Source organism: Maylandia zebra, linkage group LG12 (genome assembly GCF_041146795.1).
Source record: "Maylandia zebra isolate NMK-2024a linkage group LG12, Mzebra_GT3a, whole genome shotgun sequence".
Taxonomy (NCBI): Eukaryota; Metazoa; Chordata; class Actinopteri; order Cichliformes; family Cichlidae; genus Maylandia; species Maylandia zebra.
In genome coordinates this window covers 24,498,514-24,526,124 of record NC_135178.1, presented here as the reverse complement: position 1 = coordinate 24,526,124, position 27,611 = coordinate 24,498,514, and the positions used below count along the sequence as shown (strand labels likewise).

General features: G+C 38.2%; 1 protein-coding gene across 4 annotated transcripts in view; it reads right to left on the bottom strand.

Annotated features, from left to right (window-relative positions):
* Positions 1 to 27,611, bottom strand: part of grid2 (glutamate receptor, ionotropic, delta 2) — a 558,936-nt gene that overhangs the window by 110,168 nt on the left and 421,157 nt on the right. For all 4 annotated transcript variants that reach the window (XM_004547245.5, XM_004547246.6, XM_076890935.1 and 1 more), the window contains exons 9-10: positions 7,322 to 7,423; positions 957 to 1,154 (exon numbers count right to left, since the gene is read on the bottom strand). In XM_004547245.5, the coding sequence (XP_004547302.1) occupies positions 957 to 1,154; positions 7,322 to 7,423 (300 nt within the window). The remainder of the gene's footprint in view (positions 1 to 956; positions 1,155 to 7,321; positions 7,424 to 27,611) is intronic.

The window sequence follows — 27,611 nt, the reverse complement described above, 5'->3', positions numbered from 1 at the left end:
GAGTTTTTCAGAATTGAAATATTTATGATTATTAGTATCATCACATTTCAGTGATATTAAAAACAGAAATTCATATGTGACTACTCTAGACTTCCTGCATGTAAAAGTTCAGCTTGGTTTTATTGTGTGACTTTGTTTAATCAGCAAAAGACGGTGTGAGTATGATATGAAATATATGTATGATGTGACAAATAGTTATCAAACTCAAGCATTTACAACTAGCGCAAGATAAGCTGCCAGGTCTCCATTTATGTTTCTCTAGGATATGCTGCAAGGAACAAAACTAAAAAAACTGCTCTCACACATATAATAAGGGCACTTTGAGATATAACAGAATATTAAACAGCAATGAAACTGGTAAATTTTGAAGTATGTCAACTGAAGTCTATGTCAGTAGGGCTAAGTCATGGTCAAAGTAGTTATTTTTCAAATATGCCAATTTACTACCCTCAATCTAGAGGCCTCTCCATCTTTGGTGAACCCACATTTATAGTGTCACTATATCATCTCCACTTTTCCACTTTCCACTGAAGCAGTTCAAGTGTCTGCCAGCAGTTATAACACTTGAAGATACTTGAAGCTAGTCAAATTATTATAAAGTTGTTGTGTTTCTCTAGTATGCAAAATCACACAATATTTCATCTCTGCGCCTCCCAAATCCACTTCAGCTTACATAGTACAATTCTTTATGAATGAGTGTCTAAATGTCTCATTCCAAATTAAAGAAGTTTAAAGACATAAATCCAATGGTTACCAAGTGGGTGATGATGGAACCCATCCGAGTGTGAACTAAACCTAAGAGAGGCTGTTCTGTTCAGCAATTGATTCGTGTCTACATGCAAGCTTCTCCTCCTTCTGCAGTGATATAGTATAAGCGTGTGCATAAACAGGGAACATGTATTTGTATATGTATTTGTTTGCTCATGTGCATTTGTGTATGCAAGTGATCTTCTTACCTTGAAGACTAATTCGCCCATCAGTCCATTCCATTGACCATCAGGCTGCAAGCTGCCATATTTGTGGTCTGGAGCAACATAGATCTCATACTTAAAGCCCAGGTAGTTTGACAGAGCATCCAGGACATCGATGGAAAAGCCCTGGTACTTCTTTGGTTTCCCAAGAACATTCTCTGACACCATTACAAACGGCTCCTCCTAGAAGGCAACGAACAGTCAGCGTGTCAGTAAGTCAGTCAAGCAGCCAATCAATGCACCATTCATTCAAGCATCAAGTCCCCCATTACCCTAATAACCATGTTAGCAGCACAAAAGATCATTTTGATGGCTGCAAGCATATCTGAGAGAATCTACATTTTACATTTAAAGATAATGATACAAGCAATGCCTGAAAAGGTAAAACTATATGTTACAGGTAGGCTCTTCTCTGGGGTTTATTTTCTACTACCTACTAGAGATATTAATGCTGCAAATGTGAAAATAATCCTATGTGTTATTCTAGAAGAAATCAAAGTATGAAAGCAAGCAGACATCTTTCAGCATATGTTCATTATTTAAATTATATGCTGAAGCACCTTTTGAGTGAATGTATGTTGACTGTAACAAGTGAAAATCATGATTAACCCCATTATTTGAAGTTCTCATCTCGGCATACTTGTATTCATTTATGGAACCAATTTATTAATTTACTGAAATGGTACCCTGTCTGACAACTTAAAGTGAATTAAAATGTTGAAGATCAATAACTGCACCCTAAATTCCAGCAGTTTTGTTTTTAACGGTTCATTCTTAAATACCATTGGGAAGCCTAAATCTCTTGTATATTGATTTCTGGCACTTGGCTCTCTGTTGAGGTTAAATGACATCCAAAAGCGTTGTCATTTTAGGCAATTAAGTGAACAAAGCACAAGGGAAAACAAGGTTTTTTTTTTAAATTTTCAAGGAAACTTTGCTTATACAAAAAATAGAAAGCAACATGAGACTTATTTTCATTTCCTACACCTTGGATTATGTGTTTTCCTTCTAGCCGTTTACCACACAATTCTTGTTTAATAAATCCTTACTGATGAGTGAAACATTGCAGACCAATGTGTCTTATTTTATGAGACTGTTTGTGTTATTGACAGGATATTGGGTGCACATTAAGCACAGACATTCAAACAGAAACATATACACACAGGGCATTTTACACATTAACTTGGCATTTTCAAATCCTTGCTAGCAGCTGCAGTTCAATAAACTATTAGACAGTGAGTGGACATGCATACCAAGTCCCTCTCTTACAACAACAACAACAACAATCTTTATTTATAGAGCACATTAAAAGCCAGGGGCATGCCAAAGTGCTTTACATGAAACAATAAAACAATAAAATGATTTACACTAAAACATCAGAATCATATAGGTATGGGATTATGTTCACAGGTAAAAACCACTAATAGGAACAGTCAATAGCACACAGCTGTAGCAAAGAAGAACTGTACCATCATACACAGTGATAGAGGACATAGGCAACGCAACAATAAAATAATAAAATAATTAAGACTATAACGTCAGAGTCATATAAGTGTGAGATTATGTTCACAGGTAAAAACCACTAATAAGAATAAACTATAGCACACAGCTAAAGCAGAGTAAAGCTGTAAAGCTGAACCATCAAACACAGTGATGGAAAACATTGACAGCACAGGACAACGCAAAACAACCAGACACATTAGAACATTAGGACAACTCACTAGAAGCAAGGCGAGAATTTAACTGGTAGAAAAAGCAATTTCAAACAGATATGTTTTAAGCCGTGATTTAAAAGATTGAATAGAATCAGACGCCCGGATGCCAATCGGGAGACTGTTCCACAGCTCAGGTGCAGCTAGAGCGAACGCTCGATCACCTCTAGACTTCAAGCGAGATCTGGGCTGAACCAACAATGACTGTGAGGAAGATCTCTTACCACAAGCATCCATCAATTCAGGTGGGAACACCCACTAATAAAAACAGCCATACATACTGATTTTCCCCTCAACTGACACTGATTGCTTCCTTATTTGGGGGGTTCTGTAAACCTTTATAAACAAATAGACATGGTGGAGAAAAGCTGGTTGGCATTGTTCTGCAGGACAATCAAGGCAAAGTAATAGTACAAATTTCCTGATCTACAGTTAATTACACTATATAACTTTTAAACTACATTATGTGTGAAAGACAGAGTAGGTGTGGAAAACACATAACACCAGCAGTTAACGTTTTTTAAGCTTAACTTTTTTTTCCATAGCATTAATGTATTAAAGTACATTAAAGTATCAAAGAGTTATCACAAATGGCATGCATATTAACGTTAGCCATTTCACTATAAGCACTTGATTAATTGGCCAACAACAGGTGTGAGGACCTCTATAAAGCAGAAGTTTTGCAGATCTGTGTTAACAAAATAGCAAAGAAGAAAGGCATCAGCAATAGTTTTAGAGAAGTAATTCTTGCTGCCCATCAATCTGGGAAAGGTTATATGATCCAAACAATTTCACATCTATTATTCTATAGTAAGAAGAATTATTCACAAGTGGAAAACTTTCAAGACAGATGCTAATCTTCCAATGAGTAGATATGGAGTGGAGCCTAAGGTCGGACTATGCGATGCTACTAGTAATGCAGTTAACGTGTTACAAACGTAAGGTCATAGAAAAAGAAAAATACTGAATAAGTATGGCTTGTTTGGAAAGGGCTGCAATGGCAGCACAGGTTTGGTTTACAGAGATACATTCAAACCACAAAACTTCGGGAATATTGTTCATTACACAGATGAGACCAAAGTGCAGATGTTTGGGCATTTGGTGAAAACCAAACACGACATATCAGCACAAACAGCTCATAACACCTGTCAAGCACAGAGGCGAAGGGGGGAAGATTTGGGCTTCTTCTACAGTGATCATAATCAAAGTATTCTAGAACCAAATATGAGGCCATGTTGGAAAAAAATCAAAATATTGCAATCACCCAAAGTCTACACTTCAACCCAATTGAAATGCTGTGGCACAACCTCAAGAGTGCTGTGCATAAATGAATGCCTGCAAACCTCAAGGATCTAAAGAAGGTGTCCACCAGAAATCCTCCACAATAATGTGAAGAAAAAGCTATTGAATCATGAGGTGTACTTGTGAAAGTGTGTACTTTCTTTTAGTCATGACTGTGTTTTATCTTATCTTATCTCATCTTATCTTAGCTCTGAGAGAATTAATACACTTGTGGGTATGCAACTGATATTTTTTTTCACTTGCAAAATAATGAGACTATCTAAAAGTCAACAAAGAGTCATGTAACCATCTGAACATTGCGCTGTTTAGTCTGATTTTAAACTGTTGGGCTAAATCACTTCTCAGTAAATGGTTTACAGACTGAAATCTTGCAAGAAAATTATCCTTTGAGATGTAGTATTACTGTGATGTTAATCTGTATTTCTCGAGTTGCTTTTCTTTCTCTGCTTTTTTCCTTACAGCCCCTTTGTTTCTCTTGCCACTTACCAGCTGACATATAACACTTTGCATCTTTCCAGGGTGCAATGTCTGTAGATTCTAGTTTTCCCTGAACATATGTCTAGAATACCTCATCTTCCCACATCCATCAAGCTACAATACTCCCACTTGTCACCATGCAGTATATAATCTCACGTCCCTTGAAGTTACTGTTCCCATGTCTCATTTCCATCATTTCCCCTAACTTTCCTCAAGACTAATTCCTGTAACTGGAAATGTTCCTCTTATTCTTTTTGGAAAAAAAATACCAGAAACAGGAATTGCTCCCTCCACAAAAACTAAGTAATACCACTTGAAGTTCCCTCTAGGGAATGCTAGTTTTGACAGAGTCATGTGGTAAGTTGTGCCACTGTGATCATTTCCAAAACACTCTGAGAAATCTATGTGTACCGTAAAAGTAAAATCTATTTTGAAAGGCCCAGACAGCGCCTGCAGTAGATTAGATTTTATATTGTGTGATAATGATTTTTCTCTCAGTTTCAGTTTGGTAAAGAAAGACGATATAAAGTTCAGAACAACAGAAAAGCAATTCAAATTGAGACGCAAAGAAAAATGTACACTAAATTCATATTTAGTGTACAAGACAGTGGACAAGTTTTTTTTCTTTAGAGAGCTCTTTTTTTATATAGGAATTTTAATAATTATGTTTTCATTAGTGTATAGACAATCATCTGTATCGATAGAGCACTGTCACATTCTCCATGGTCGACCATATTTATTCTCCAAGAACAGAAAAACCAAACAGGCTCTATCAGCAGGCTTTTACATTTTGAGTTTGCATTCACTTAAGGCTCTTCTAAGCACTCGGAAAAAGATGGGTAAGCAGTTGGTTGCAATCTCCAACCTCATCATTAGACTGAATCCGACAGATGGTCCCTTTAAAATACATTTTATTGTTAGATGGACTATCAAATGAAAGTAAAGGAACAACTGTCAAATTGTAAACATCATTTAATTTGATTGCTAATTCATCAATCTTCAGTGATCGCTATCATTAGCCACCTTGCAAAACAAATGTGGCATTAATTACACTTGTGGTTACTGTGTGTCTTATCTTCCCTCAAAGTAAAACTTTACTTTTTATTCAGAGAGAACATTGTGAGCTCTCTTCATTATCTCCAAAAATATGAACTCAAGTTAAAAAGGGACATATTTTGCCTTTGGCTCCATATTTGGGCTACTGTAGCTAAATCCACAGCTTGCTACTTAAATCAGAGAAATGTGCACCCTCGCATAAAAAAGGACAAGACCACTACATATGATGAAAAGAAGAAAGCCATGCTGATATTAAACAATTTAATTTAGAAACATATATAAGACAGTAATTTTAGATTGTTAGGCCAGCTAACTATATAGTCTTACATATAGTATAAAGAAAACCACATTTTGATAACTGCTTAAAGCGCTTAAACTATATTTTTTAGTTTTAAAACATCGTTTTTGGCTAATTGTGTCACTTGTGCCCAAAAGTTTTTCTACTCCTGACTCTATATTATAAAGCAGGATTTATTCTTATCCAGCTAACTTCACTGTTAACCCGAGTTTTCAGTACCCTGAAATTGGGTCACTTCTTACTTCTAACATATGTTGCAAAACTAACGTGCTGTAGAGCAGGTTATGAAATCCTACTGACCAAATAGCATCACCGTTCCTGCAAGATCCTTCTGTGCATGGATAGCAGGAGGTACAAGTGTCTGAAGTTTTCTAATAATGTCTAATGTCTTTGTGTTTCCCCAGTGAGCATCAGTGTTAAATGCAGATTGAAATATGCCAGACTTTAATATACTATATAGTATTTAATATAGTAGCTCTTCTCCAGTCTTACTGAACAAAACCCATGCAGTACATTTAATACTAAACTACTGTACATGGCTTTTCCTCCCATCCGTAAGTGCCTGCACACTTATGGGTCATAACCGCAACAATTTACACATGGAAAGATCTGGGAATGCACATGGACATTTCACACCCTTTCTAGGCTTTTCTGCTAGTAGGCCGACAAGGGGGATGAGGCATTTTGGGTAAAACATAAACATTTTTACACAGGCAGAGCTACAGAACAGGAAGAGCAACACAAACTTAAAAGTGTGCAAACAATACACCTTCTCACATTACTAGAGATACTCCTTCCCAAAAATGAGAAGAGGGACAATATTCACAGCCCATATCCTTTTTGCCTTTAAGGATGATGAAAATCAAAGACTGAAAAAAATGTATGAAAAGATCAGTAAAAAGGGATAGCCACAAAGATGTCTAGCATTATCGCTTTTTTCCCTCTGTTTCTCACTTCAAAGGGGGGATATGAAGAATTTATAGCTGTGAATCTTTAAAGCACTCAAGGGATATACTCAAATCGATGCTGCGGGCGAGGCAGATAGAGCTGGAAAGCCAGAGTCCCACCACCATCAAGACTCCATCACATAGTTGTCAAATGTCAAAATGAAGGCTAATGAAATTATGATAGCTTGGTCCATTAGTGAGCTCACCGTGGTAGGTATTCTTCGGCTTTTATGATCCCCATCTTTACTCCTAACACTGTCTGATAAACTGTTTTTTTTTCATGCCCTCACATAAGCTCTTAAGCTGTCCCTAGATCCATTCCCATATATATAAAGTGGAATGATTGGCACAAAAATAGACAAAAGGACAGATTTATAAAAGAGCAAAAGTTTGAAATGCCAAATTAATACAGTCTCTCCTGATTCTTCAAGATGAACAAAATAGAAAAGTTGTATAAAGACTGAAATCGGTCTTCTTTGTCTTTGGACAATTGGAAATCTTGTCATAATCGAAGAACAGACACACGCACAGATTAACAAACTGACCAGTTAAACTCACCAGAACAGTGACAACTCGTAGCACAACTCCCCTCATGTTGTTTTCCAATTTTCTGTCTGTCAGAGTGCCATTCAATCCATGAACTGGGTCCCATGTGGCTAGCTGTAATGTACACAAACAAAAACACACAGAAACACACCAAACAGTTAGTTACACAGAAATCTGAAACATAAGACTGGTTAATTCCTCAGTAAGAACAAAAACTTAGCGATTCATCAATCACATGCTTGGATTTATCCAAACACTGCAATGTAAGTATCACTGATATCATTGAAATCCAAAAAGGCTGGTTGTTTAACAGAGCCACATCAGAATGGAGCTAGATTTCAGTGTTTTTTCACATTCTTTTAAATATTCAAAATAAACTGTAAGCTTGCAGTGTTTTAACCACCTTTATTTAACAGTGTGTTAAGTTATTGTTTTGAACAAAATGATCATTATCTCTGGTGCACTACGGTAGTTCCAGCACTTTGGTAGCTTATTTCCAGCCCAGATGGACTCACACGCAATGCCAGAATACACAGTTGTAATGGTGACACACTTCATCAAACATAAAAGAGAACAAACTTCTTTCATTATATATATATATATATATATATATATATATATATATATATATATATATATATATATATATGTCAAGCTGTAAAAATGTAATTGGCCACACAAAGGTTTCCTTTCTTAAACGCAGCTCAATTTCTTGAAAGTTCACCCGAAAGAAAAGTACAATTCACAAAATAGTGTGTCCCTTAAATACTTGTGTAATGAGCAATAAAACAAGAAAATAGTCTTCTAGTCTCACCTTAAAAGTAAACAGGCTTTTTGTCTTTACGGAGACCAACCATAAAAACGAAAAGCCTGTTCATCTACCTGATTTTTGTCAACACATGGAGGTGCTTAAGAGTTCGACAAGTTCAGCTTCACCTAAGTTTTCCTACGTTTATTTTTTATTTCCACAAAATTTTATTTTTTTCATTTTGTTCCAGACATTTACTGAACATCTTTTTTTGTACACTGGGTGCAGTTAGTACTGAGCATCATGAATATTGCACTCTAATCTATTTCTGGAAATTAAAAAGAGTCAATTAAGCAAAATAAGGATTTCGACTAACTAATCTATGGGTGACCAACCAGAATGTCCCAATTAAAAAACCTTCTTGTAAACCACCAATCAGGCATATTCACATTTCAGCTACACATTTGGCTCATCTAACTTTTATGTCTTATGTTTTGACGGTTCCCATTCCATATTCCTGCTAATCGCCAAAAAACCCTTGATCAAATTTCTCTAGAATGTATAGTTTACAATCTGCAGTTCACCCCCAAGTGCATGATGCATAATGTGAAAAATGACAAACACAAGGCTTATATGATTGCTTCAGCATGATATCCCATATCATTACAAAATCTGACTTAACTGAGCACTGAATTAATTACCTTCTGAATTACCTAGGACCCCAACATAATCATAAACAGCACATAATATACTGCTTTAACTCCCAGTATACAAGATTTCATCTATTTCCTTCTGACCCAGACTTCTATCAAATTGCATCATAAACACCCAGTGTTTTTTTTTTCTCTTCCTCTGGACCAAATTATTAAATCTGCCTGATGTTTTCAATAAAATATTGTTTTTGGCTTCAAAGATCAGACTAGTCTGTTTTCCCTGTGGAGATAGAGGCAGTAGGAAAAAAAACAGGGGGAAAAAACTGTTTTTTGTGTATCACAAGCACACTATGATACACACAAAACTGCATGCGATGATTTGTATTTAAAAGAAAACACAAACACATCAGAGAAGCAGAGGACACAGTGCAGAGGGAAATACGGGATTATCCATTTTTCTAAAGCCAGAAGTTACTGTTGGATATACAGTTTTCTGCCAATTCTGATCAATTCCCTTTTGGGACCAGTACTTATGGTAAAGCTTCTCTAAAATTGTGGCTTTTTCCATGCCCTGCTACATCCTGTTTGAAGTTTTTTTTTTTTTTTCAAAATCAAAGCCAACAGTTTAAATCACTCCTCGTGTAATGATTTTTGTAGACACGGATCATGTGTGTGAGTTAATTCTAGATTTGCCATTAGAAGCCGGTGCTGTATTATAACTACTTTTTGACTTATTCTTGTGGTGTTTCTCCCATGACTTTTTTTTTTTTGCCCTCTTAGTTCCTGTCTGTCTGTGGTTGTGTCTTTCTTCACCTCTGGTAAAAGTGCGAAAAGTTATACCCACTCTACCACCAACTAAGTCATTATGTTTGTTTTCCCTTTATATTGTTGCTGCGTTATATCAAAGATTCAGATGAACCACCATGCATGGAGTGTTTCACACCAAATCCAGCAGCCTGAGAAAAGAAGAAGGCCAGGGACTAGTGAGTGTCAGAACCACTGTCCAGGATGAGACAACAAACATCAGTGAGTACATCAGAAAGATGGCCACAACCGACCGCATGTTTAGTGAATAGCTCAGACAGCAGAAACACAAGAAAGAAGAGGAGCAAGGCCCCTGCACGGTGTGTATCATTGGCAGATAGAGGAAGTGGCTAACATCCAGAAGTCCGACCAGTGGCTGGACAAAGCTGGACTGAAAGACAGCACAGAGGCACTAATCATGGCAGCGCAGGAACAAGCTCTGAGCACAAGATCCATAGAGGCTGGGGTCTATCACATCAGGCAAGACCACTGGTGCAGGGGCTGTGTAAAGACGCCCCGAGACAATCCAGCATATAAGAAAAGGGTGCAAGATGCTAGCAGGCAGGGCATACATGGAACGCCATAACCAAGTGCTCGTATTGTATACAGGAACATCTGTGCCAAGCATAGCCTGGAAGATCCGATGTCAAAATAGGAGATGCGTCCTAGGGTGGTAGAGAATGACCGAGCTAAGATCCTGTGGGACTTCCAGATGCAGACAGACAAACTGATGATGGCTAATCAACCGATAGTAATGGTGGTGGACAAGCAGAGGAAGACGGCTGTAGTGATAGATGTAGCGATACCGAATGACAGCAACATCAGGATGAAGGAACACGAGAAGCTGTAAAAGTGCTAGAAGCTCAGAAAAGAACTGGAGACGATGTGGAGGGTGAAGGTAACAGTGGTCCCAGTGGTAATCGGAGCACTCGGTGCAGTGACCCCCCAAGCTGTGCGAGTGGCTCCAGTAGATCCCAGGGACAACATCTGAGATCTCTGTCCAGAAGAGCGCAGTCCTAGGTACAGCTAAGGTACCCTCATATAACGTGGCATTAGTCTATTTTCTACATCCTTGATGTTTCTTTGTTGTCATTACTTATGCAACCTTTTATGAGTACTTTTGTGTTTTCTTTTCTTTTCTTTTTGTGTGTGTGCTGTTTCTTTCTGTAGCCTTCCTGCCTACCTGTTTGGGTCTTTCCTCATGAGTGAACCATGACAGACAGCACTGTTGATCAATGGGGAGAGAGTAACTATCACTGGGGATTTCATCCATTACACATTTAAATGTGTTAATACTGCACGTCCACAGGTACTTTTTACATTTTTAAATTCTTATTTGATATCTCAAGCATGCGTGGGTGTACTTCACTGGCATCTTCCCAACATCACTGAAGCACCTTTTTCAACATCTTTAAGCATTCTTGCTGTTAAACTAAGCTGATGTGTGCTTGAACTGCCAATACCAAAGTAGACATGCAGGGCTTTTATAAATGCACGCTGTGAGCAAGGTTTTGCCCTTTAAAAGAGCCTTTATTATTTTTATTTGCAACGTGCCCTCTTTGTTGCTCCTTGTAGTGGAAAATATTACAACCTTTATCATTCCTATTAGAACAGAGAGTCCAGTGACCTTAGATAATTCACACAAGAGCCTCATCAACCTTCACTGTGAGTTGGATATATGAGGGTGTGTAGGATGTACAACTGTCTTATTGTTATGTGTTAAAGCAACCATACAACATTGTTGCCGTTCCAGCACTTAAATCAACAATACAGTGCTCATCTTTGCTCATCTTTCTGCATTTACCCAAATCACACAGACAAACCCAAGTAAATCAAATTCCATGCTATCCATGTTTTTGCCTGGAGAGGGAGATGTGGAGCTAAATGTAGCTCATTTCTCTATTTCATAACGGCCCAAAATACAGAGGTATCTGTAAACCTGTATTGCTCTTAATATTAGCCTGCTAGCCTTTATTTTGCAACACAGAAAAACTACTACTGAATAATTTTTTCCACAAACCCACTGTCAATACAGCCGTTAATAAAAGTGTGTGAATGTGTTTGTACACGCTACTCTTTTGCTGCGCCTGTGTGCTGTTGATATGAGTGGCAACAGAAGCAAACTTGGAAAAGGAGATTGTGGTAACATGAAAAAGATAGAACGGTCTCACGAATAAAAACACAGGTGAGAAACAGTTAACACAAACCAAACAGCGACACTTAGGGAGGAAAAAATAGATATGGAGATGGGTGAACCTCATGCAAGACAAACAAGATGTTGATAGGTGTTAAACAAAGATGATGACACACTGTTAAAAAAAAAAATAGTTGCAGCACAGCAGTTGCCATAAGTGCTTCTAAAAGTGTGAATGTGTATAATCAATAAAATATTAGTCCTGTAGCAAAATGCCGATTAGAAAACCAAAAGCAGACTCTGTTTTTCACTTTACATTCACACCTGACCACATCTGTAGGAAAACAAATCCATACAACAACACATATAAGTGAACCTGCTCCAAAGAGAACATTATCTAAAATCCAGCAAAGGGATTATAAGCGGAACTCATAATAATAAAAAAGAAAAAGGGTTCAGCGAGACACATTTTTACACAGACACACACAAAAAAGCCTTTGGCTAACAGCAAAAGCACACCTGCTATGGCACTCTGTAATCCTGGCTTCCACAGAGCTGTTGAGCTATGCAGCAGTGAGCCCCAACAGTGGTAATCAAAACTCAGTGATTGTACTGAGATAAGAGTTAGTGATAGTGAAAGAGTTAAAAAATCAAAACCACATGGTTTTGCTTCATTAGTGTTTCCTGTACTGCCTAGGAATTGCCTACTGTAGTCATCTTACCCTTAAGCAAGGCACTTAATATTTATTTCTTGGGACTGCATTAATAAAACAAGAGTTCCTAAAAGACTGGTTTAATAACCACGTGCATTTGCACTAGTTAAATCAGTCAGTTGCTCCAACTACTGATGAGGTGCTAGATCCGACAGAAACAATGTGGACAGAGAATATGCACAATAACACAGAAAAGCAGTGAACCCAATGAGGCAGTCTATTGCATTCTTCATAGCATTTAGTTATAAGTCAATAAGATTAGGTAAAACATATCAATCACTAAAAGCAAAGGACTAAAGTAATAATAGAGGGTACTAATCAGGGTCAGGCTGTTTAGCCATTAATGTACACTTATAGATAAAAACACTCACCCACCCAGACCAACACGTATTACATCAAATTTCACTCCCCCACTCTCATATAGAGCCACAGTAGAACCACAATAGATGTACATAGTGCACTTTGAAAGGTATGATTCAATACCTAAATGCGTCATAGCCAACTACTACAATAATTATTTTTTAAAGCCCACTTTCTGGTGAGGGAAGTGATCAAATTTTAATCCACATTGTTTACTGTAAATGCTCTTTCATTCTTTTGAAAAACATCTTCCTGGATCAGTTGTCCATCTGTTTGTGAGAACATAAAACTTAAAGCCGAGTTTGGGCACATTCCTACTTTTTTCCATTGTCATTTAAATTGCATCCACTTAAATGGTCTTCTTTTATCAATGACATGCAAAAACAGCCTTACTGATAAGGGTATGTACACTTAACAGTACATACATTGTTTTTACATTACTATCTTCATTTTTTCTTTGACATTATAAATGGACGGTAAAGAGGAAATAAGAGACAAAGCCATAAGCTCGAAGGAGATGGAAGAACCTTTGTAATATTTCAACAAATGTAAATGTCAGTATTTTCACTTTTATCCTCTTATGCATTTGCTTCCACCTAAAAGGAGTAATAGAGGCTGCTTCACTGTAGAGGTGTGCATGTGATGAGTTAAAATGGTTGGATGACTAGCAGAGTGGCCACCAACCTCTGCTTATCTTCATAGCTCTGGATAATGGCTCTCAGCCTGACAGTATGAAGTAAATGTGCATTTGTGAGTGTTTGTGTGCCTTTGCATGTTATAACCATTAGGAAGAAGACAGCATCTAAACACGGCCATTAACATCCCACACTCTCTCTCCTTTCTCTATCACTGCTTTAATTTCCTTTTTTATTTCTCTTTTTTCATCATTTATTGCTCTCAGTTCAGTTTTTCTTTTGACAAAGCATGCTATCTCTTTGTTTCTCATTTTACCAAAATTGTGTTTCAACAACATTTGATGAATCACCATGGGCTTCTGGAAGGACATTCAAAGCTCTTCTTTGGATGCTGGATACCTTTTGTTTCATTTTCTGTTAAGATGATCTCACACTGCTTCAATAACGTTGAGGTCCAGGCTCTGGTGAGACAATTCCACGACTGATAGTTTTCCATTGTGTGTTTTTCTATCCACAATTGTGTTTACTGCATTAGCAGAGTGTTTGGAATCAACAGCTTAAAAAGGAAGCTGTTCCTGATCGTATGTTTTCTGGATGATATTGCAACAACCGTATCAACTGAGGGGCCAAATGAATCTCATAGATCCTGTGTCACATCTTTACTGGGCTTCTTCCTATTTCTTAAGGATATGACTTTCACATACTCTTCATCTTCTGCAGTTAGTTTTTTTAGGCCTGAAACTCATTCTTTTGTCCTACATTTGTCCAGCCTCTTCAAATATTTTAGGGAGATGCTGCACAGCACAGCCAGTTTTTAGCTAATAGCACTTCTTGGTGGAAAACTATTATGTTATGCCTGTCAAACTGTGTTATCTTTGGCATTTTTCATAGGTTCATCTAAAGAAATGTGAACAAATGGTTTGCTTTTATAACAGGCTGCTAGTATAAAAGTGCCTAAAGATACAATTTAAAACTGGTTCGTTGCTAAGTTTTCTGTTATGTGTGGAAACAACACTGGTTCATTCTTTAATTTAGGTGGCGTTTTATGTTAGAATCATTCCTAGGTCAGGGTTAAGGGTTTAAAAAAAACTTGTTTAAAAATGGTCAGGTGCAAGGACTGGACTAAAAATAAGTGAAAAAGTAGTAGTATGTCCAAAGAAGATCTTTAAAAGACATTCACAAAGGCTAAGACTGCACAGTAGTGTACAAATAAAAACATCTACATTAAAGTGTCAGTCTTTCAGTATTGTTTGTCATTGTGATCTGTAAAACATTATTATAACACTGAACAAAAAATGGATATATCAGTCTCCTTCCTACTTCCAGCCACCGCACTTGCATAGACTCAGACAGACCCCAGGCACTTTAAAGGATGTGTAACCACACACATTTAAAGGTAATTGGACCATCGACCAGTGCTGTGTTGGAGCCACGAGTCATTTACTGTTACAACAAACCCTTTTCTCGGAACACACATCAATGTGAACACAAACCCCGAATACTGTATGTGGATGCACAATCAAACAGCATGCAGGTATCCTCTAGCCTAAATAGCATCTTACAATCACTAAGGGGTGCTTTGAGATTTCATGTATCTCTTATTTTCTCTCCCTGTGGCAAACACATCAAAGCACACTGTGACACAAACTGTGGCTTCTGGCCTGATTGTTACATACATGACTCGTAGCAATTCAAAATGCAGTCGATAGCAGGTGACATTTGGAAGCCATGGAGGTGGGAAAATTGTACACAGCGCTGACAGACACTATCGACTGCAACAAAATCAATATGCGTAGGAAGTTGTAAAAGTAAAACAGAGATGTATGAATAAATGTTGTCAAAATTCTGCTCTACACCTTACCTCAAATTACTGCTGGTAGACATAAGAGCAACTCCCCATGAAATTAGACCTGGGCAATTGCTGTATTAGCTGCTGCTGCACTTCCTCCCACCTTATATGATGAGCTCCACTAGTGGATAGACACAGAGAGAGATTTGATTTTGGACTTTCTAATGCAGTGTAATAATGGACTCTTGGTGTAGGCTACTCTTAGCTATTAGTAGTTTATCTGCTTCACCTTCAGCAGCAGAAATACTATAGGGCTTTCCTCCATGATCATACGTGGCTCCCTCTTTTCGTTTTTGTTTCTTTTTTCCCTGTATTAACTGGATTTCACCTGCCCAGGAGTAGGTGTTCTGCTTTCAGCATCTGTTGTGCTATAATCTTCCCTCTGTTGACTCCACTATGCAGTCATATGTTTGCCATTGCTATAAAGAGAGGGCAGCCAGACATGCGCACAGTCAAACCGAAGAGCAGTTCCACTACTCCTGTCTCCCTCCCTCTCCTCAAGTGACCCCTCTCTTACCACCACCCGAACCTCCGTTTCTCCCTTGCTAATGAGCAACATGCATGTCAGTCTACGAACAGCTTGCACACCAAGCCTTCCTTCTGTCCTCTCCCCTCCCTCGGCCATATTTGTGCTTGCTGGTTGACATGTTTTAACGAACCAACTAAAAGTCCAAGGTTCTCTCCCCACTCCATGCTCTCTACCAGTTCAGTGGCAGTCAGAGAAGCACCAGCTTGTTGCAGCAAGCAGTCCACTTGCACTAGTATGAAAACTCTGCACCACCAACTGCCTTCTCTCCACCTTATAGCGTGCAGGCTCATCCATCGGCCTCGAAAGCAGTTCCAAGCATAGCTCTAATCTATTCTATTCACTGCCTTGATTTATTTGGACAGTTTTATTCAAAAATATTCCTGCGATGAAACTATTAAAAAAACAAAACAAAACACTAATGCCTCATTATAATCATTCTTTGAACATGACAGTCCTACACTCCTGGTGGTGGTAATAGTAACGGCTGATTCACAGTAAGTAAAGATTTTACATCCAAATTTTTTTTGCTTTTAACATCTAATGCACCATTTAAGGAATATCTTCTCAGTTCAGCTCTATCCAGCTGTGCATCTGTTTGTGGGAACAGAAGCCCAGTATGGGCACATTACTCTTTATTTCCACAGTATGTTTTGTAATTATTCAAAAAGTGCTTAAAGAGTGTTTAATTAGTAACATGAAATAATAACATTACTGAAGTTTACACCTGACCGAAGCTACAAAACTTATAAAAATATTTTGATAATTACTTTTTAAAATTTTGATTTCTTAATCACCCATGCTGAATTAAAGAGGTATTAAAAAGAGCAGCAAGATCAAATGAAATAAGTAAATGAACTCTACAATAATGAATTTACTTAAACAACAATATGTGCACTTTAATGCACAATAAGCCCGCCCTCTCCGTCTTTCTCTCAGCTAACACAGGGTGCTTGTCTCACCACTTACACTAGGTCTGCAACACCAGCTGCCCATTCTCTACCTCATAGTCTGTGTGCTCATCCACTCTAGCATGAAAACTACTTCCAAGTGTACAGGAATTCTCGTCTCCTCTCTTCCCTTCTTTCACTTACTTGTGTTATTTTATTTTGCTGTTTGGTGTTATTAAAATAAAATTATAAAATATAGCAAAGCATGCCGCATTCCAATCATTGTGTCTTTGAACACAAAAACTGCAACCTGAATGGCAATTAAAATCAAAAAGCCACTTTACTCTGTCCTGCCCTTCCACCAATTTCCTAAACAGAATTGAATTTGAGGGACACAATTAAAAGAACAAAAGCTATACTGATGGCAAATTGTTGATTAAGTGTGTCATGTAAAAGCTAATAATGTAAAAAGAAACTAATTTTTTTCTAAAGAGATTTTTTTTTCCAGCATAGTTGAATTCATAAGGTCTTCAGTCAACAGAACAACATTAGTGGAGACTTTCTTGTTTTCCTTGTTGTGATAACGTTTGTCAAAAGAGAGGTTGTCAAAGGAGCTTGCAAAGAAAAGCGTCTGGACTTCTTTAAGTTGCTTGAAGACGTTTCACCTCTCATCCGAGAAGCTTCTTCAGTTCTAAGGTCAAATGGTGGGGAGTCCCAGATTTAAACCTAGTGGGAGTAACCCCCCACAGAGGGGGGTCCCAGATTTAAACCTAGTGGGAGTAACCCCCCACAGAGGGACAAAGGGACCCCCTGATGATCCTCTATTCGCCTGAGCCAAGGTGTGAAAATGGGTGTGGGTCCCAATCAGCCAGGGTTTCGGGTAAGCTCATTGTGAAACCTGGCCCCACCTTATCATGCGAATTCCTGAGGTCAGATGGCCCAGGATGTGAGTGGGCGTTAAGGTGTCTGGGGAGGGAACTCAAAACTGGATTATAGATGGGAGACAGTTGGTGTCGTAAACCTTTTTTGGGGGGATACTCCCACTAGGTTTAAATCTGGGACTCCCCACCATTTGACCTTAGAACTGAAGAAGCTTCTCGGATGAGAAGTGAAACGTCTTCAAGCAACTTAAAGAAGTCCAGACGCTTTTCTTTGCAAGCTCCTTTGACTACGATGACCTGGATGACTGAGAACCTTCACAGACAAAAGAGAGGTTATAGCAATGCCCAGCAATTGCCTCTTGACCCCCTTCTTCTCTCCTGAGGAAAAACAAAATTCCATTGCTTACCGATATTATTTACATAACAGCAAAGCTTAGTCTTTATTAGTACATTCATATTACACATTGTATGCCTTTAACTAAATGGTCACAGCAAGTCAAATCAAAAATTCAATAGAGAATCATATAGAATGTGATCTATATTGCAAGATATTTAAGTGACTTTGATTGTGGCATAGTTGTTGGTGCCAGACAGGTTGCTCTGAGTGTTTCAGTAAATGCTGATCTACTGGGGTTTCCCCACACAACCATCTCTGTGGTTTGGAGCGATCCAAAAAACGAAGAAAATATCCAGTGCAGTGAATGGCAGGAGAACATGCCCTGTTGACATCAGCGGTTAAAGGAGAATGGCTAAACTACTTTAAACTGATAAAAAGGCCAAGGTAAGTCACATAACCACTTTTTACAACCAAGGTATGCAGAAAAGCAAGCTCAAAAGGTCAAACTTCAAAGCAGATTAGCTCTAGAAGCAGAAGAGCACACCGGGTGCCTTCCTTCACCTACTTCAGTAGAATTCACACAGACTAACCAAAACTGGATAACAGAAGATGAGCTGGACTGATGAGCCTCAATTTTTGCTGCAACATTCAGATAGTAGGTTCAGAATTCGCCCTAAACACGAAAGCATGGATACATCCTGCTTCATATCATCCCACTGGTGGTGGTATAACATTTTGGGGGATATTCTGTTTAAACCATGTGGCCTCTTAGTACCAACTGAGGAGATTGTTGCTGATTATGTCCACAAAACATCACAAACTAACAGCTACCTGCCTTGGAAGACATCTCAACCTCCTGCTGTTGGAAGAAAAACAACAACAACAGTATACTGGAAGGCTCATCATCTCTTTGAATCATTACCCACAGGAAAACGTTACCAGTCCATTAAAACATGCACCAAAAAATTCATCAACAGTTATACCCTAAAGCCATTACCATCCTGAACAATGGACTGAAGTACACCCCTATATACAAAACGTACAGCAATTACAATAACAGGAGTAAATCACAATGTGGACTTTATGAATGCATACAGTGGCAATGAATGTGCTGCATAGTGGAAATACTGGGAAATTGTGATGTTTGTTATGTGTGCGAAATGAACTGTTTATATTTATAGCTTAACTCAGCGGTCTCCAATCTTTTTTGCGCCACGGACCGGTTTATGCCCAACAATATTTTTCACGGACCGGCCTTTAATGTGTCGCGGATAAATACAATAAAATAAAACTAGTACCGGTACCGAAAAAAAGAAGATTTATTCATAACACACGTGAAAAGACCCAGGAAAACCGAGTTAACGATCAAAACGATAACAAAATAACGCTGAAAACCGATAAAAACCCTGAAAACCATACATTTCACACTTGAGCCTAAACTCTCGCGGCCCGGTACCAAACGACTCACGGACTGGTTCCGGTCCGAGGCCCAGGGGTTGGGGACCGCTGGCTTAACTGATATTTCATTCTTATTTTTAATAAGGCGATCGTGGCTCAAGAGTTGGGAGTTCGCCTTGTAATCGGAAGGTTGCCGGTTCGACCCCCGGCTTGGACAGTCTCCGGTCGTTGTGTCCTTGGGCAAGACACTTCACCCGTTGCCTACTGGTGGTGGTCAGAGGGCCCGGTGGCGCCAGTGTCCGGCAGCCTCGCCTCTGTCAGTGCGCCCCAGGGTGGCTGTGGCTACAATGTAGCTTGCCATCACCAATGTGTGAATGTGAATGGGTGGATGACTGGATATGTAAAGCGCTTTGGGGTCCTTAGGGACTAGTAAAGCACTATATAAATACAGGCCATTTACCATTTTTATATTCCTTGAGTGCAACTTCATTCCATTGTATATTTCCTTAAAATGACAGTAAAGAATCTTGATTGTTGAATTTTATGACCACATACCCGTATACTTACGGCTGCTTCCAGCAGTATAACACAAAATTTCACAACCCTCAATTCATCTCAGACTTGTTACTTGAGCAATGACAATCACTTCACCGTACTAGATGATTTCACTAGGCCCTTCTGGACCTTTTTAAAAATTCTGAAAACCACTGTAGAAATAGTACTCTATTTTATGTGGTTGTACTGCAGAAACAGAGGATGATTGCAGCCTTTAGAATAGCATTTTAAGGGTGTGTTGTTTGTTTTTGGTTCCTCCTTTAGGGTAGGTACTCTGGCTGTACGAGATGAACCATATGACGTAAGTGTGAGGTGATTCATCCAGATGGAAGTGAATGTTGACTAGCTGAAGGCACCACAACCACCATTTCAAACAAACTAGTGTACATAGGTACACATTAGGTTTGAAAAAACATGAAATGCCAAACAGGACAGGCAAAAAAAAGAAAAAAAAAAAAAAGAAATAATAACATTACTGAAGTTTACACCTGACCGAAGCTATAAAACTTATAAAGATACAGCTTATTTTAATAATTACTTTTTAAAATTTTGATTTCTTAATCACCCATGCTGAATTAAAGAGGTATTAAAAAGAGAAGCAAGATCAAATGAAATAGATCTGGGTTTATCCAACTGTGAAAATACAGAGGAGTTCTGATCTATCTATACAAATCCACAGTGGACTATCATGTGAATTCAGCATTCTAGTATCTAAGCAACCCCCCCCCCCCCCTTTTTTTGGGGGGTTCTAAACAAATCAAAAAAGTGTTCAAGAAGAGACAGAAAATTAACTTATGAGTGTTCATAACCTCTTTATATACAGACATGTGAAATTTGCATAAAATCAAAAAAGGAAAAAGGCAGGGGGCAAAAATATATTCTTTGTTTTATTGCTTATTTTATTTTGTAGCAATTGGGGTTATTCATAGTGGGAGTACTTCATGTTCATGACTTGAAGTACAACATTTGACTATAGATTTTATTCTCTTTCTTATATACATGCTAACATATACACATGTTCACACACCTACGAATCCACACTTGCATTCACACACAAACACACACACACAAATACACTGAGCAGTCTCTGATCAACATAACGATGACAACAACAAGTCCTGTTCTGATTTCCCAGATGAGCCACAAGCTGTTTTATGACTTACTTGAATTGTTGGGAAGACGCGTGTCTGTGTGTGTGCAGTGCGGGTTAGATTGGGTTCTGGTATGTATATATAATTGAAACTTCCTTACTTAATGTGCTTTTAAATACCAAACTTTAAATTAATATGTAACTTAATAATTAAACTGCGCTATCATTTAATTCAGTGTCCGTCTCTTTTTAATTGAATAAAGAAGAAAACGTTTCATCACTTATTGCCTAAAAAGATGAGCGCAATTGGAGTTCTTGGAAAATGCTTTTTAAATCAATTTTGTTTGAGATATGTCTGGCAAATGAGAAAAAATGTGTTTGTCTAAAACAAAGCTATATAAAAGTCTATGATTAACACTACAGGAAAAAAATAATGCTAATTATTGATAAGGTGATACATAATTTGTGCATTTACCTCTGTATGTGTTTATGGCGTTTGTCTTTTCTGTTCTCTTGAAACGTGAGAAAAAGACAAAGAGACAAAAAGGCAGACAGAAAAAAATGGAAAGTAGAGCAGAGATAAGTAAAGGAGGAGATGCTGTTAAAAAATGGGGAAAGTGATTTAAAAAATGTTCTTCACCCTGAAAATACTCTTGGTGAATAATGGGAGATACAACAGAAGGAAGAGTGGGAGAAGGGTGAGACTCCACTTGGGAATACAGGTTTGATCTAATAGAGTTTACACGCAAGGTTCCCCAAAAGTCTTAACAGAAGTAAAAATTCTCAAATCTAGTTATCTTCCACTATTTCCACCGTGTCTGCCTGGTAAGTGCAGGTAGGTAGGCATGCAAATAACTCTATTTACTTGCTTTTTGCTTTGCAATCATCACAGATGAAAAGAAAAAAAATGCTAAGGCTTACAGTAAGTAGTTATATGTGTTTAACACAACTTCACTTACATGTAGCTAAAGAAACACAGCTATACAGCATGCACAGATTAATTATTTATAGACACTTTGGGGTTTGCAGGCGTTTCTCTGCACCAGTTTCAGCCATCCCAGCCTCTCATACTGTAAACCGTGGCTGGAAGCACTGACGATGTGTCAAGCTGAAAGACTTGATGTTTAAGGGAAACAGCTCACTGTCAAGGCCCTGCTATACACACACACACACACACACACACACACACACACACACACACACACACACACACACACACACACACACACACACACACACACACACACACACACACACACACCAGTGCCAACATATACAGTTGTGTGGAAAAATATTCGGTCCTTCCTGGTTTTCTATTTTTTTGCATATTTCTCACAAATACATATTTCAGATATATAACAAGTTTTAATGTTAGACAAAGAATACCTTAGTAAGCAGAAAATTCAGCTTTAAAATGATGATTTGATGAGCTTTTGTGTTCTTTTGGCCAGGAGTGGTTTTCACTTTGGAACTCTACCATGGACGCCATTGTTGCCCAGTCTCTTTCTTATTGCTATCATGATCTGACCTTAACTGAAGCAAGTGGGGCCTGCAGTTATCTAGATGTTATTATGGCTTCTTTTGTTACTTCCAGGACGAGTTGTCAACGTTCACTTGGAGTAATTTGGCCAGAAACTCCTCGAAAGGTTCATGACTGTTCCAAATTTTTACCATTTGTGGATAATGATTTTTGGCCAGGGAGCTTTGGATGTTTTTTTTCCCTTTAATAAATCAAATTATCTTTTACAAAACTGCATTTTGTATTTACTTGAGTAGTCTTTGTCTAATATTAAAATTTGTTTGATGATAATGAAATACGTAAATGGGACAAATATGCAAAAGACTAAGGAATCAGAAATTTTCACTGCACTCTAAGCACACAGAAGCTATCAAAGTGCAGCTAAAGATGTAAAGCCATGGGGACTCTTAATGTTGATGATGAGAGAGAGAGAGATGAGATAGCCTTTATTTGTCAGTTGCAGGTCTTTTGCCCACAACCGAGATGACAGACCTTGCCGACCGTACATACAATACACAAACATCACATTGGGGAGACAGGTCAGGCTAGGTAGCGAGGAAAAAAACATCGAAATGTGTAACACAAAAGGATAGTACAGGAATGCACAGATCAGGGAGTTTTTGTTCGGCTCCAGCCTTGAGCCCACAGCTGGCGCCGAAGGGGTAGCCGGATTATGATGGTAATTTGTCTTTTGCAACAACTCATGAGAATTTCAAAGCTGTTCTTTAACACTCCGACACTGGTCTCTCAGTCTCCCGTTGGAGAACCGCGAGCTTCCCCATGATGGTATCAAACTTGGGTTCCGTGGTGTTGTCATTCTTTTGCTCAGAGAGCCGATTCTGAGAACTCACGGCTGCAGTGAGCTGTAATCCAACTTTCACTCAAAGGTGTTATTCTGAGCAGGCCTCTCCTTGATGTAACCCAATATACGCTCAGAGGTGTTATTCTGAGTATTCACGGCAGCTGTAAGCGTCTCCAAGATCTTAACCATGCTGCTCTCAATGAGCCCGTTTTGAGAAGTTGCGCCTCGTCCCACCGTTTCAATCCCAGCGGGCGGCCTTGGGGGGGTTTGAACAGCCGGTTCCGCTTTCTTAATTCTCCGATAAGCCAGGGCCAAGCCAGCTCCGATCAGCAAGAACCCTGTTATCATGGTTCCGAATAGGTAGATATCTTCAGCGTCCTCGATCGACAGTCCCGCCAGGCACACGACCCTCCATTCCTGCCACCCATCCATCGTGTATCCGGCAGGGAAAGTCCCTCCAGGGCACTCGGGCTCTCCTGAGCCCAGACTTCTCGTTGACAAAAGGATGTCAATAGCATTCAGAGACCAGTTGATCAAATCCATAATTTTCTTTAGGTTTTAGAAACAGACTGTGAGAGAGTGTTCCAGGGAAAGTAATACAAGAAAACACGAGACTAGACAAGGACATAAGCAGGGAAGATAAGGGAGAGGAGAAAAAGTGTGTCCGCCTCCTCCGAGAGCCAAAAAGGATGTCTTCAGTATAGCGGGAACATTTAAGCCATTAAATACCACAGGGGTTTAAATAATACATGTGCATACATCTGCAGTTAGAAATTATGCATGTACATATACAATCATGATAACATGAAATCTGAAATCTTACTTTGAGAACATCAGAAAGGCAACATGCACAATGTTATTTCATTTTTGTGTAGCTTTTCTTCTGATTCCACTGACTGTATCTTACGTAAGCAATGAATAATATTACATTTCTTTTTGCTCGTTCTGTGTAGAGCTCATGCACAATCTTTTGGTAGCTGAATTTCTGTTATATAAGAGAGTAACATTTTTATTGTTTTGAGAACCTTTTACATCTCACAGTTTGTACAGGAACATATCCTAGTGCTTATTCTGTAATACGTTATTGCGTGCTTTATTTGCTCTACACTTTCATGGCCCTTCATCATAACACTCTTATGTATTGTCTTATGTAATTTCTTATTATTTGCTTCATTTTCTACAGACAAACTGCAGGTAAGTGTTTTCAGTAACCCCTATTGTAAATGTTTATGTAAATATTTAAGTTGTTTAATTATTCATCTTCTTCGTTTACTTCTTAACACAGCAAGGTAAGAATGTTGACAAAAATGTATTTTTTACATCTTATGTCAAGCTACGCTAGAGTAGATATAGTCCTTTTTTCATAGGTACAAAAAACTAATTCTACCTAGTAATTCAGTCAATATGATATCTGCAGCACTCAGACAGCTAGACTAACCTGTGCCAGTCTAACCACCTAGCTGGTCCCTCAACAGATCTCTGTGTGTTTGTCTGTGTGTGTTTGTTTGCATTATAAGGTGAGATCCTGATAATGGATCTCACCATACTATTAAGGTCCAAAAGCTTTGGAGGGACCTTGTAGATTTCAATGACTATTTGAGGGTTAAGGCATGTTTTAGCATTAAGGGCTACATGGACGTTTATTCAGTTGTAATGGTTAAAGTTAGGATAAGAGCTGCATGTGTCTATCGCATGTGGATACAGTTAAAGTTAGTTTTACAGCCATTCTGGTACACTTAGCACCCTTCACTTCTCAGCTGTCCAACACTCACTTACTCTCACTTTCATACAATACACTCACACACACAAAAACACATTCAGTCCTGTCACCCATCACTCTGATTCTTACTGTTCACTGAGGGCCTGTCTCAGAGTCTGGTATGTCCAAAAGCAGTTATTTTGTTGCATTAGCACATCTCTTGACCTCTCCTGTAAACTGATATTTACCTAGCAGAAAAAGACAACAGGCACAGAAAACACAGAGCAGAGGTACAGAGCCTCAAGCAGGAAAGGAAATAATAAAATATTAAATCACAAAAAAAGAAAAAGGTTAGAATGATATAGGAAATGCAAATCATTTCAACCCTGTATTTAATTCTAAGTGTAGCATTATAGAAATTTTGAAAATGAAATGAAAGATTTTTGCAAATAAAAATAAACGCTTTCTACTTTATTATTAGCCACATGTTTAAAAGATTATTTTTTACACTGATATAAAGGGATTTCAACAATTAAAGAATAACCAAACTGAAAGATATAAGTAATCAAGAAATTGGGAATTTATATTCCACATAATCTTATAACACAGGACAAGGCTGACAACCAATATTAAATAGCTGCACAGTCTATGGAAGCAGAATAGCCTTTAAACTACATAGGATTCTTGATGGGAAATCATTACTTCAGGAATCAGGAATGCTTCTGAAAGCAACTCTCAGCAGACATAGTTCATCACTGCTCAGCAAATGACAGTTAAAACTCTGCTATGAAAAGAAAAAAAAAACATAAATCATTAAGATCCAGAAGAGCTGTTGCCTTTCCTCGCTTGATTTCATTAATGATAGATAGAAAAAGCAAATTGTCCATGCTAATATGAGAGGGCCTTAGTGTACAGGGAAGCAGGCCAAAACTAAATGAAGCTGTGTGTATTTTAAGAGCAATGCTCTATAGTAAAATAAACCAAGGTGAATCCACTTGTTTTCAGTAAACTAATGCAAAAGTAAAATTTTCAACCGCATTTCGTGGAAGAATCTAGCCCTTAAACCGCTCTGCTTACACTCTGGACCTATTAACCAAAAACGTTCCAAAGTATGAAACAAAACTTTTAAAACAAGTAGGCCTTGTAGGTAAATACAATGATTTTCTCTATTTCATCACACAAGCTATTATAAGCAGGCTGCTTTTTTAAGAAATAAGAAAACTTAAAGACTAAACTTAATACATTTTAGTTGTTGTTTTGCAGGTACTGTAAGTTCAATATTAAAAACTGGTGATTTAGCTGAATGCTGAAAGGCATTATGCCTATACATGTCCTTGCACAATGTGAATAGAGGCCATGGGGAAATAGGCAAACAATAGCAATAATCAGTAGAAAAATTAGGTAAACATACTGAGGAGCAGAAAGGTAATCCTCTAGTGAGCTCACTATGATAGTGAAGGGACGTTGTGGAACTTAATGCAGTGGAGAACAGTGTAGACACTAAGCTTGTGTAGTCATTGTGTGCCTATACCGCAATGTATAATTGTCACAGCATTGTCTTACTTTAAGGCGCATGTTTATCCAAAGCTATTTAAATATCATATATGTTTATATGTAAATGATGAATGGGTGAATGTCACACTTGTGTATTTGTGATCCACAGAAGCATGCAGTGCTAGGCAGATTCTGGGTGCTGTAATCCGAGGTTTACAAGCTGTAATGCTGCTGAAAGCCTACAGGCCCAGCTGGCAGACAGAAAGAGAGGGAGAATAAAAGAGAGAGACAAGAAAGGACATTGTAGGTAAGACAAAAAATGAGTCACTAAAGAAAGGACAGTCATATGAATCACAAATTAAACATATAGAGCGAGGAAGAAAGTTTTAGATAGAGAGTGGAGAGAAACATGGAGAGACAGAAAAATACAAGCAGCAAGATACACTGAAGAAGTTTAGAACTAGACCAATCTACTCATATATAAACTACAATGTGTTAAGGATAGGCAGATGAACAGCTAAATACATTTCACAGAGAAGAAGAAAAAAGAGTCTGAACTTTTCATCGAAACTCTTTTGTTAGTCAAGTTTCATTCTAAATAGTATTTATTTATAGGCTTTGTAAACATTGTTTTCACAGATTTGATCAGTTATGACCATTTTTATTAGCATGTTTTTTTCTTTGAAATTACAGTTACATGTTTACATAAACAGCAAACAGCTGTGTAGACACAGGAAGTCACTGAATTGTTGCTCGTGGCTTTGACACTGACTGTAGTGCACATTCTGGGCTCGAGTAGTTTAGCTGATCCTCTAATGTATTAACTACTTTGAAATATGTCAATCACCAGTATGTTGTGGTCTCATTGGTTTTGGTTTCATTTTCTGCCCTTAGAGTTGAGGGAACTCTCTTAGGCTTTTTTTCAATTTCTTTAGTATTCAGTATTCATGAATAGTCCTGCAGGCTTTTACAAGGATGTCTAAAAGCTCTTCTTTTGGATGAAAGCTGACTTCTGCACTGCTTTCTGATGGGGTTTTTTTATTACACACACTGTGGCACAGTACGGTAACAGGTAGTTTTTACATACATTCACACTGAAGATTACAGATAGTCTGACCAAGGGAATGGTGTGGACAGTCACACCTTATCTAATTGAGGTACTCTAAGTTCTTAAAGGACTGTATTGTAAACAAAAAAGAATGTGTGGCATGGAAT